Source organism: Setaria viridis, chromosome 8 (assembly GCF_005286985.2).
Source record: "Setaria viridis chromosome 8, Setaria_viridis_v4.0, whole genome shotgun sequence".
NCBI classification, from domain to species: Eukaryota; Viridiplantae; Streptophyta; class Magnoliopsida; order Poales; family Poaceae; genus Setaria; species Setaria viridis.
In genome coordinates this window covers 27,631,775-27,644,974 of record NC_048270.2, presented here as the reverse complement: position 1 = coordinate 27,644,974, position 13,200 = coordinate 27,631,775, and the positions used below count along the sequence as shown (strand labels likewise).

At 44.6% G+C, this 13,200-nt stretch overlaps 1 protein-coding gene across 1 annotated transcript; it reads right to left on the bottom strand.

Moving 5' to 3' along the window:
• Positions 1-308: 308 nt before the first annotated feature.
• LOC117866692 (probable indole-3-acetic acid-amido synthetase GH3.13) lies at positions 309-5,961 on the bottom strand. Its single transcript, XM_034750961.2, has 2 exons — positions 4,348-5,961; positions 309-1,173 (listed from the first exon to the last, which is right to left on the bottom strand). Exons 1-2 carry the CDS (start codon positions 5,711-5,713, stop codon positions 506-508), a joined length of 2,034 nt encoding a protein of 677 aa, XP_034606852.1. The 5' UTR covers positions 5,714-5,961; the 3' UTR covers positions 309-505.
• Positions 5,962-13,200: the final 7,239 nt, after the last annotated feature.

Here is a 13,200-nt window from a genome sequence, read left to right as displayed (position 1 = left end):
CATGTCCGGTGCGCCAAAGCCAACGGTCGATAGGGGAGAGGTGTGGAGAGGGCTGCTTCTCCCCCTACATCAAGGAGAGAGGAGGTAAGTTTTTGCCAATTGTCAAAACTATTTTGGTATTGCGGAAGAGATTGGTAGTCTGCTAGAACTCTCTCTCATCTCCAAAATCTCCTAAATGGTAGGTTTTTAGTATTGGGTGGATATGAGCAATATGCTAAGATTAATCTTGAAGATAACCGTAAGTGGACGATGATTTGCCTTGAAGATTTTCTAACAATGGATGACAACACTAATGAGTCAATGACCAGTTGACAGAAACAAATGATCAATCTCAAATGCAATTGAACAACACACTACAGCAGTAAACACGTACGCATCACGACTCACCCACTCCCATGAACTGAACATCACATTAGACGACATGCACATCGACTATTAATTATATCTACGTAATCAAGCGAATTAAACCGTCTGTGCTCACCACCCTTACGCGTAATACTCCTGCTTAAGCCGGCGCCCCTTCGTTTGAGCTGGCGGCGGTGGCGCCGGCGGCGGCGTCTGCACCCGTGGCGGCGGCGGCGGCGGCGTTGACCTGGAACGGCTCCCAGTGCGGCACGGCGTCGCTGAAGAACCTTCCGACGACGCGCGCCTCCAGGACGGCGATGGCGTCGGGGTGCTTGATGCAGCGGGGCGTCTTGTACTGGTTCACCGAGGAGCCGTGCGAGACGCAGAGGTCCATGAGCGCGTCGAAGGCGCCGGGGCACACCACGCGGATCTCCAACGGGCCCACGGACCGGTCGCGGCTCCGGCACCGCCGGTACACGGCGTCCAGCCCGGCCTCCACCTCGGCGCAGCACGCCGCCATGACGCGGGCCACGGCGTCGTCGTCGTCGGAGGTGGGCAGCGGCGGCGGGGTGAGCTCCCAGAAGAGGACGTAGTGGCCCGGGATGGAGGCGGTGTCGGCGTAGGCCGTGTACTCGGAGAGGATGGCGCCGCCGAGGGGTACGAGGAGGCGCTTGGCGGCGGTGACGGCGCGGAGGAGGTCGTCCTCGGAGGTCTTGTCGGTGTCGACGCTGAGCACGACGTTGCGGCGGTGCACGAATCGGAACTGCGGCGCCGCGTTGTGGAACCCCGACACCTGCAGGATGTCGCCCACGCGGTACCGGTACAGGCCTGCACCACGCCGCACACACGTCGTCACTGTTAGCTATTCGATCACAGTCCAAGGCATCCATGATCCATGCAACCCAAAACAAAAATTTAAGGATTGATCATGCTGATATATAGGATGTCAGTGCACTGGGATCTTCAGGAGACATTGTAGCTTCAGCTGCAGAAACGATAGTACTCTCCGTTTTTTAAGGCGTACACACATCATGATTTAATACAATTTTTTGATCAATAATTAAACTATCAAGTTTTTATTTTTATAATGTAAACTTTATATGGATTCGTAATCAAATATACTCTACAATGATCATAAGTTTATAATTATAAATAATATAATATAAGATAAGTGAATGGTCAAAGTGTAATTTAGAAAACCATGCCAAATCATACCACGCCTTAAAGCAAAAATGGAGGGAGTAATAATTATGCAAGCTAATAAAACATGGTTATTAATTATTACCAATAATAATGAATTGAATGTACCCGAATACTATTAATAATTTTATTAATATAGGACGGAGGGACTAGAGAAATAGTTCATGCTTATATTTGGATAAACTGAATACACCAGAAAGAATCATTATTTTTTTCCTTTTTGGAACGACAATGATTACGCACGCGCACGCATGCCACTAGACATAGTGACATACACACCATGCCCTTCCCGGTACAAATAAATCCACTACAAGTACTAATGTAAGTGCAAATCATGACGATAAAAGATGCACAAATTGGACCAGACTTTAATTTTCCCAAAATTTGTGTATGTATGACTGGAGGTAGTTTTATTCAAAAATAATTCAAGCTATAAATTATTAGTTCATCCAATCATAAATATAAATCTATCTAGAGTTTCCTAAGTCAACCATTTTTACTTTTGGACTTCAAATATCTAAAATCATATTTAAATTGACAACAAATTATTACTATATTCATTCTGAAATATAAGGCATCCTAAGTTTGTAAGTTAAATTGTTATAATTTTGACCAAGTTTATAAACAAGAATATTAACATCTACAATATCAAAGATGTAAATTATGAAAATATATTTCATAATAGATCTACGTATGTTCATTTAATATTGTAGATATTACTGTTATTTTTTATAAATGTTGTCAAACTTAGGATAGTTTGATTTAGGATGAACTTTAATTTGAATCCCTTATATTCAAGACGGAGGTAGTAGCTTTTCCCATTTAAGATAACAGTCATTATAAGCAAAGCTAGTCAAAGTGTCATATTGGAGACCACATGTAGATGCCATAATTCTCTTGTATTTAATCATAGGAAGAATATAATAAAGGAATTAATAATGATCTTTTTATAACTTCATCAGTTGTTTGTTAAAAAAAAACCTTGAGATGACTCCAATGGTTGGGAACATATCTCTACAACAATAATGAGCACTTTGACTTTGTGCCCCCACTAGCACACTTCTGTGGAGCATTTCCACATGCAGTGGCTATCTATTTGATTCACTGCATTAATCACTTCCTCCTCAGGAATATATAGTTTAAGGTATCATGGATCCATCAAGTGATGTGCAAAGTTCAGTTTATTCATGGAAGTGCAAGACTGTAAGATGGAGCTAATAAATGAAGTTTGTGGGGTTGAGATGGAGGTCACATTGACTGGATATCATTTTTTTACATATCACATCTGGATCTTCTCTTATTCTTATGGCAGATATTATTGGTTGATTCTTCCATAGCCTTTTGTTTTTGGTAATATTGCCTAGCTACTGCTACAAGAGATATATTGTATTATTGTTCTTTACTGCATCATGTTAAGAAGAGGCTAGCGTATTCATCAACAGCTCTACTAGATGCAGAGTTATTTTTTAAATAAAAATAGCAGTAAAAGATCGAAATGTATTTTTTTCAAATTTCCAAAAAGAGGTAACATAATTTGTGGCTGGTGACCATAAGGAAAATTCTTTGCTGATTTGGACGAAAATTAAAGGAACCTTGCTGGGATATACATGTCTGACCTGACCGGACCTTTCTAATCAACTGCCTAGTCAAAATGAAGTTACCAATATCTACTTGTCTGCTTGTGAAAGGAGTGTACTGTCAGTCCATGCATGAAAGCTAGGAGGCAGGTTATTAACATTTGGGATTAGTGTACTGTCAGTAATTTGGTGAAAGTGATTGTGTTGTCAATAAAAATGAGCTAGTGGGAGACTAGGAGTCAAAAATCGACACATCATTGGCCAAGTGGGAGATCCCAAATTATAGCTATATGCCTACATAATTTGGTCAAATCAGCACCAAGTACTTCTACATACCACCAAGCTATCCTTGATTACTTAACTATTGGAATACAGAAGAAACATAATTGGTACACACTGACAATTTGCGATTTATATATTTCCTTGCAACTAAAATACAAAAGAATAGAGATTGTGTCGTAATATAATGCATGCACAACTTAAAAGAAAGTAAAGAGCTTGCATTTTGCACCTATGCATTGTCAAAAAACTTATTACTTAATGATGAAAACGTGAAAAAAAAATAGAAAATTAGCATGAGCGAGAAGCTAAGTGCAGCGTGAAGAAACCTAAGGCATATAAAATATGCAGGCAGTACACTGTGGCTGAGGGAAGCAAGACTCACTTCTGTCCACCAGTAGAGGGACAGCAAGGAGACCGCAAAAGCCAAACAGGAACTACTTATCTTTGACATGCATTTATCCACCGTGCTAGTGTGTGGTATCACATCAAAAAAGTTTTTTTAACTTTCTTTTTCATTTCATTTTCAGTGAAAAGCGCCAGACCCAATTCCGTTATATGAAGCAACACGGAAGCACCAAGCAGTCATTTCAGGAATGTGATTGCTAAAAAAAAAATTACACACTTGAAACGGGAGCTTAGCAATTTATTTCCATGGTCAGTTTGGTTGTAAATGGCAGGTGGGGCATCAGGCTTAAGTTTTTTCTTTCTTTTTGGATGCCAAAACTTTGGCAGCAAACTAGACACTTGTTTAGTTGTTTCGTGCTCCTGCAGCGTCCACACCGCTGATTTGGGATCACCGGATGGCCTTGAACGAGAGCTACGAAGAAGCCAAGAAAGCAAGAAGAGAACATGCATCCCCCATGTTCCAGCCATAGACATGCAATAAGGTAATGGGAAGACGAGGAACGGAGGAAGAGAATAAGCGCACGGAGACGTCGCTCACCTGTGAAGGTTGTGACGACGAGCTCGTAGTAGCCGCCGATCTCGACGTCGACGAGGTCCACCACCTCACCGTCCCGGACATCCTCGCCGTCCTTCTCCACCTTGATGAACTCGTAGTAGCACATGTTCGGCAGCAGCGTGTACGCCACGTCCTCCGGCCGGTCCAGCGGCCTGAGGTTGATACCGAAGTAGCACTCGGACGACGCGTACATCGTCGACACTAGCGGCAGGCCGCCGCCGTAGAACTCCAGCAGCGGGATGTACTGCGCCATGGACCCCGTCACGATTACGTCGATGTACTTGGTCCTCGGCCACAGCCGCCGCACGATGCCCCTCCACGACGGCGCCGCGCACTCGGCGGCGACGGCGTCGGCGAGCTCCGGGTCCGGCCGCGCCACGACCCTGGCTGCAGCCTCCCGGCAGGCCCGGTCGGCGACGCGCTCGGCGTCGACGCGACCCTCGCGGATGTCGTCGCAGAGCGCGCGCCAGTGTCCCTCTAGGAACTTGACGGCGCGGAGGAAGGCGGAGGCGAAGACGGCGCCGACGCGGAGCACCTCGCCGCGGCGGGCGAGGCCGCAGAGCAGCTGCGCGTACATGCTCTGCGCGCTGTCCGGGCACAGGATCGCCTCGTTCGGGCTCGTGTACCGCGTGTACGGGCTGTCCGGGCGATCCCGGAAGTGGCGGCTCTTGTAGTAGCTCGTCAGCACCGGCCGCGCCACAAGCCCCGACGCCGTCGTGATCTCCGGCTTCACGAACAGCAGGTACATGCACCTCCCTTCGTCCAGCCCTGCCACGTACTTGTTCATGACGGGGACGAGGAGGTTGTAGAGGAAGGTCTTGCGGTCGAGCTCCTCCTCCGTCGACGGCATCAGCTTCGGCTGCCCGCCGGAAGTGCCGGAGCTCGTGAGGAGCTCGGTGATGGTCTTGGAGGAGATGAGCGACGAGGGGGCGCCGTTGGCGATGCGCTCGATGTACGGCTTGACGTCCTCGTACTCCACGACGGGCACGCGCGCCTTGAACGCGGCGGCGAGCTCGCCGACGCTGCGCGCCTCGGCGTCGGCGTCGGCGCCGAGGAAGCCGCGGACGTAGTCCGTGCCAGCGTTCATGGCGAGGATCTCGCCGAGGACGCGCCGCTGGATGGCGCCGGCGTGGGTGGTCAGGTCCTCGATGAGCTGCAGGCTCGCCGGCCCGTCGTGCGGGTCGCAGGCCGGGATCGTAGGCGGCAGAGATGGCGGCGGTGGCGTTGGCATTGCCGGCGATGCTGGTGGCGAGACGGCGAAGGGGGTTGAGGACGGGAGGCGGTGACCACGGTCATGGTCGGGCGCTGGGGACGTGGACGTCGTCGTGGTTGACATTGCTAGATCCATGCACGCGTGCGCTCGATGTGCCAGGACATGGAGGGGCTTGCTGCACTGCCGTGTTCTTGTGCAGCTACTGTTGTTGCAGAGGTGAAATTCTCTTGCTCTACATGTCCTATATATATATATCTCATGGAGACATGTCTATGAGTGTAGAGAGAGAGAGATGTTGTGTGTGATTTGTTAGAGAGAGAGAGAATGCAGAGAGATGCTAGCTGTAAGTAATTTCTTTTTATCTTTTTTTCTTTCCTCTGTGGTGCAACAAATTTATGGGGAAGAGAGCACAAGTTATAGTGTGCAAGTCATTTGTGTCGATGGCCTACACGTGACCATGTCTTGGAGCTTGTGATTAGATGCATCTATTATGGGTCAAAGCTAGCTTGATATGCCTTCCTCCTCAACTTTGGTGTCCCTTCTATGTTTTCATTAACTGTCTGTGTTCTTCTTGGCAGACAGCCAAAGTTCTTATCAGATGAGTCACCTGATTTTAGTGAAAGATGCATAACCTCAATGGACAGAATGTGAAATGTACCAGCCTCTGTACTCCTAAGGACAGAGAGATTTTCATGCATGCATCTGTTCACCTTTAGTTAGTCGAGTTTGTTGTAAAGTTGCATGATTTGAATTCTGTTGGTCTCAATGCTACAACTGTCGGAAAACTACTGATAATTTACCATACCTGACAAATGTAAATCCTGCAAATGGACAAAAAGGTAAATAAATGTAACTGGGGTCTACTGGTCAATCACATCTCTTCTCCTGTGTAAACAGACGAACATTGTTTATTTTTAACCTAAATTTTGTGCTTGCTCTTCTTTAGCTGGCCTTCTGACATACTACAGATTCTAGTGAGGAATAAGAAAGATTTTCTTTGATGCCCTTCAGGTGTAAAATAATAGAGCCATTTGATTCCTTGACCAATCTGGGTCTAGAACTGTTGCCCTTGATCAGCAATATCAATTTTTTGTTGGATGGCCATGTCACCAGGAATGTACTGACCATGTTGTTAAATACTTACTTTATGTCATGCTAATCTTGTAAGCTGCTTTTCTTCAATTTCTTTTTCCTGCTTGCTTGATCAGTGATTAGGCGCCATATTGACTGCTTAAGGTTGCGCTCGACATGATAATCTGAACCGATCAGAAATCTGGACTTTGACAGAAATATTTGCAGGCAAAGATTAATCAGATTAGTACCATTTCTGACCTTTCAGTGACCTGTTCGCTGGGGCTATTTTAATGCCTGAAATGTCTCTTCTTGTTGATGCTCTGTTGGCTCTTGTCAAGAAAGCATTTTAGTAGAATGTTGAGCTGACCATTTGGGACATCTTATTTTCAGTCAAGGCTGAGAAGTAGAATGGCACACATGGCTAGTCTCTTAGTCCTAGCTGTCACAATTTTGCAGGGGATTAAATATATGGACCTAATCATCTATGCCAACAAGTACATTCAGATCCCACTTCATCATGCAAAATATAAAATTATATATTAGAATAGGGTTGGACTACACACTCTCCCTGCACTGTTGCATCATTTCATAAGTTTGGTTGTTTCTTTATTCAAGAAATCTGTTAAATCATATGTGAAGCGAATTATTTAGTCAGTGCAGACAGCTAGCTAGAAGATTTAGAGAGATCATGAGGTCAGGTTTGCACCAGCTGTCCACACAAACAATCTTAAAATGGCTCTTGCTTCCGTATGAAAGATCTGGGATTATTTGCCATGTCGAGCTGCTCAAATCGACAAGCAAAATATGTTTCAATCATCAAATTGTCTCCGATTTTTCATTTTTGCATAATCATCCTGTTTCTCTCATATTAATCCAAAGACAGAATTGTTAATAGGTTTGGCTCAGATAACAAAAGCATCTGTGATGGTGGTAGCAGTCAAACACACTGTATGACAAGACTCCGATACTACTGTATGCACTCGTGTATGTGGTGCCCTAGTCGGCACTGAGGGCACGTTTGGATGAGTGCCTGCGAGCCCTACCAAAATTTGGTCTGTGTAAGGTTCGCGTTTGGATAGCGGCCAATATTTGACGTGCTTTGGCCGGCCTGCTGGACCGCAGTTCATTTTTAAGCCTCACGCCGGCCGATTCGTGGGCAGCCAAATCAGTCGCCAAGATTTGGCCGGCCAATGTCTTTGGCAGGGTAGACGGCAGCAGCAAACCAAACGTACCCTGATAGTGCCAACCCACTGTTTGTCCAACTGGTTTGGCATTCAGTTGATATCCAAGAGTAGTCTCTTTGGAAATATTCAGGATTTTTTAATTCAAAATTGTACTGATTCTTGAAAATTCTTTCAGCAAATCCCCTCATACAGGGAAGTTTTAAGGTAAACTATATTTTTTGGTTGCATTAGTAACAGCTTAGGCTGCTAAAGAATTATGGAAAGTTTCATAATAAAAGGACGTATAGAAAACATAACCAGTTCTCAGTTCTCAGTCCCACAAGTAAAAAAAATCAACATCAAAATCAAAAGAACAAACAAAATATGACAAGATGATCCCACCACAACCATTGCTACATCACAAAAAAAAAATTATCAGATGTAGTGCATATAGCGCTACATAACTCTTATAATCCAAAAATTATATTTTTCCTATTTGAGGATCATTGAGGGGCCTTTAAGTTGTGACTGTTGCTTTTATATGTCCAGATAAGTCTTTTTCCATAACCAACCATCCAATGCAAGTGGGGATATACACACAGGTGTAGCATTTGTCTACTGTCTAATATGTTACCTGTTTTCAATTCATATCATAGCCCTGTAAGACTGGATTCTTGCTGCTCACAAAGTGCGAGTGACATCAGCAAACTTCTGCACACCGTGCATTCTGCAACTTGTCATTTTTATTAGCCGGTTAACTACAATAAATGGTTTTTATTAGTGAATAATTTCTCAACAAAATAACTAGGACCATACGCTGTTCTGAATTGCAAAACAGGACATGATGGCTAACTGCATTGCGAAGAGAATCACAGTCACTGAGCAGTAAATAATTGGGCCAGTCCAAAAAACATGTAGAGTTTTTATTATTTATTTATAGCCTAACAGGCCAATTCACACAGTGATGGAAGAAGACAGATTTGTAGTTTAGTGAATAGACCAACAAAATGGGGATCTGCTAGATTTAGTGGCTCACATGTTGAACTAACTACCAATAGAAATATGCAAGGAGGTAGTTATTTTAAAAGAAATGAAGATAAGAGAAATAGTGAAGATGCTGTTGATTACGCTTACTTTGAAGGAGACAGAGGATCCTTGAAAAGAGCAGGAAAGGAGGAGGAAAACAGGGGAGAACTACCAACTGTTCCAAGAGCAGCTGACTTGATGTACTAAGTGCCAATACAATGCATTAGTCACTACTGTACGGTCACATTCACAACACATACACACAGAGAACACATGTATAGTCATGAAGTCCAGGAAGCAAAAGATAGCAAGCAGAAGAAAATTATAAATATATATATATATATAACCATGTAGGATAACCATTTTAATTAGTTGATGATCTCATTGAGATGACTTTACCAGTTGAGTGATGTCTCACAATAACTTGGTCAATTGTATATTTGACCAAAAAAATGGATGATATGATTTTAGTGCCTTTACCACCACCTTTATCTTGTTGATTCTGATAAAAGTCAATACTTACCAAATATCGGTCTATTTCCTGTTGGTGGTGCAGATCCTTTTACCTCAAATAGGCAGCTTGCCGTAACCCAAAGTCTTGCATTCCTTGACATGACAGGAGACAATAATTTCCATTTTGACCATGAAAAGTGTACTTAGTATTTGCAATTTGCTCATACCAAGCTATCTAGGTTACCCTAGGCACTCCCATGTGTAGTTAAATTTCACATGAGCATGGATCCGTCAAGGCTGAAGAAAAGACAAATATGTTTCAGGCCTAAAATGGCTGTCTGGCTGGCCTCGAAATCCTACTGGTCGGCAAAATTAGGCTGGGCTCAAGCTGAGGCCAAGCTACCCCTGAGTATTATGTTCAGAAAAGAATTGAATCTAATTTTTTGGGAAGGAAATTCTGCCCAAACTCTCCTAATAAAGTAGTAAACGGAGCTTCTGGTTGAGCTTTTTAGGGCTAGGGGCTAGGCTCATGCCAGCTCTTTTCTCAAGTATGAAGTTAAATGATATGAGTTCATTAGCTTCTTAAGAGTGGCCTTAACAAAGTTGAAAACAAACTATGGCCCTTCGGGTACCAACCTGCTTGAGGAACTTATGGTCGGTTGCTCACAATGGAAAAAAAATCTTGAAAAAGTTGAGGCCTACTTTGGATCAATGATTTCTAGTAGAATTCCGTCGAGCTTTCTTCAGGATAAAGAGTTGGGTTTGTAGAATTCATTTGAACTTCTCAGTTCACATGGTTCTTGACATGGCTCAGACCCTGGATTTCTTCTCCATTGTGATTGCACTTGCCTTCTCTTGTTTTCAATTACATAACGAACATTGTTGTTGTGTCAACTGGGTTAGATTCATGTAAAACCTCCAAACATCTTTGTTGACCTATCCCTCTGTTTTGTGTTCTTATATGATATCATTGGAATACTTCATATGTATCATGCATGACCGAAATGTTTTCTCTAATCTTTTTTCCCTCTCATTCCGTTAACTGATTTCAGTGGTGGGAACAGAGCACAAACTTTTAAATCTGCAACAAAACCAGGAAATGATCATCTGTCGGTATTGTGAATCTGTTCTGTTAATTTCAGTTGTCAACACTGAGGAGTAGCATATATGATAGTTGAAGCAACATCATCGATCGTAAGCATTCAGTCATCATTTTGGGTGGTCAAACAACTACTCAAGGGATTCTCATTATACTCTATTGACACATGACACTAAGATAATAACTCTTAGGAAACCACTTGGCACTTTGTGGTGGTTACATGTGATGATCCTTGACCATGATAATAATGTTAACAACCTCCAATGATGCATACATAGATAGACCAGAGGACCACCACTAACCATCTCCTAGTTTAAAGTGATAATATTATGTGAAGTACAACCACAAAATCTTGTCCCGAGGACCACAAGGCACTGGTGAGCTCATACCATCTCCTTGCCTCCCACTGGGATGCATTTGTATTGGTGTTTGGTATACTCAAAGCCCAATGAGTCAGATCACAAAGTACAGGTAACTTTTTGGATCAAAGCCTTGCATTGCACATCATGTATGCATGTCTTATTAGGCTCTTCAATAGCTAACTAGTAGACTAGTAGGCTGAATTTAGTGATCAACATTTGTGATGATCTTTTGAGCCTTTGCGATGAATCATTGAAGAAATTAAATTTATTACTTGTACAAATGCCTATATCCAGCAAAGTTCACAATTGATTGGAAAGGTTGAAGGGTTTCTAAACCCAGAATTCCTATGGAATGAAACTAAAAATGAAAGGCAATTTATTGGAGAACCCATTCTGATTCAGCACAGCTAGTGCACAGATTGCAGGCCCGCTGGCCTGAAACTGGTACCCACATAGACTACAGTCACTACTCACTAGTGCCTGAACACAACTGTTAGTTGTCTCTGAAACTAATCATTTTGACAGGACGGGCACGGCGATCGGAGGGCACCAGATCCAAGGAACGGGTGGTCCTAAAACTAACAAAAAGAATGCATGGAAGAGAAGAAACCGCTGAAAAAGAAATGATTAAGAGCAGGGCAACTTGTGCTTTGTGAAAGCCCTACAAGATCACCGCGGGAGACAGGCCACATGAGCTCAAGTGATGCCCTCCTACGATGAGCCTAAGCCTCACATGGCTTAATGCCCATAAACAAATCCCCTCCTTTTCCCCTACCCAAAGGGCGGCCACTAAACTGGGCTCCTGATCAATCCTCCCTCCAAGAAGCTGCACATGATCACCGCACATGGATCCTTTGATCTGCTGCCAATCTTGCATGATCATGCTGCTACCTCACATAACCGCCTCGCCCGCGCCGACCAATCTCCAGCCTCGGGGAGCTGTCGACGATCGGATGCGCCACTGCTGCATGCAGCAGCATCTGGGATAAATTTTGCTGCAATCTAGAAAAACAAGTCAGCCAGATGCATGCTGTGATTCCAACTGCCTCCTCCTCAGTCGATGCTGCCTTGCGATTTGTTTTTTGTTTCTTCCCTGCTACATCTGCAGATGGCACATATGTTCAGGTGGGTGATCAAGGAAGATGGAGGGAGGGTCCTTTGACCTGAAAGCTTTGTGTTCGGCAGATCTAAGACTGCAAGACAGAGCTCCGAAGTTGTTCTTGAGCTGGATATAAGAATTTCTGCAGTGTTAAATGTGCAAGAACAATAGCAGCGTGCATGCTAGGCTGGAAGCTTGTGATATATTTATTGCCTCTGCTCATGCATGTGCCCAAAATTCTCGGAAAAAATGGTTCTGGCGCTTCTGAAAAACATATTTTCAGAGACGAAAGGTTTCGGCTACGTGCACTCTGAGACTAACCTCATCTACAACTAGAACAGCGCACATGACACACCGGCACCGCCGCCGCCGCAGCAGAAACCTAGCCGTGATACTAAGCACTAAGCAGTAAGCACACCCCTGGAAGCGAATCGAACTAATAACCTCCAAAGAAATCGTCAGGGAAACCAATGCGTGGCAGAGGGATGAAAAAGGCCGCGAGAGATTTGGAGAGCAGGGGTGGGGAGGGCGAACACGTACACGTACCATGTCACGCGGCCGTCGTCGCCGCCAGAGACACGGAGACAGCACACGCGGGGAGGAGGACGACAACAGGGGTGGACCCAATTCATATAGGCCCAGGACTACGTTAGATTTTGGGCAGAAATTTTTTTACTACTTACGTTAGCAGGCCCAACTGAAGAAATGGCCCAATAGAGGCCTACTGCACAATTCTAGCACGCTCCCAGTGGCGGCAAACCTATGTGGCTTCCAGAAGCTTCTGTTCAAACTTTGAGATAACGTCGTTCGTCCACTCCCGAGCAGTCTTCTCCTCGGCGAAACCCCCCCCCCCCCCCCCCCACCCCCCCCCAAAAAAAAAAAAACAACCCTAGCGCTGCCGGTCGCTGCCGCTTCCTCGTGCCATCGAGAAGCCAAGGTTGGAGGGCTGGGGTGGGTGGGATGGCTCGGCAACAAGGTCGCCGCCTGCCACGGATGGTGGTCAAAGCGGCGGTGCTAAGAGTTTGGATTTCTATGTGCCGGTGCTCCAATGGACAACGATCTTAGAGAAGAAGGATGGCGGCGGTGGAAGTCCAATGGAGGTGGCAGGTTGGCTGGGACCGGGTTGCCGCAGATGGTGTTTCAGCATCTATTATCTTAATACAACAGTGTTAAAAGAAGCCACCACGTTCGTCACATTACTTAGAAAAAAGAAAAGAATTTGCACCACCAGATTTTATGAAGACCTAACGGTCTAGACTAACCCAATAAATCCATATCAAATATGACTAATAAATATATACAAATTCAAAATTAGAAAGAACAAGTCCATATCCAATACGATGATA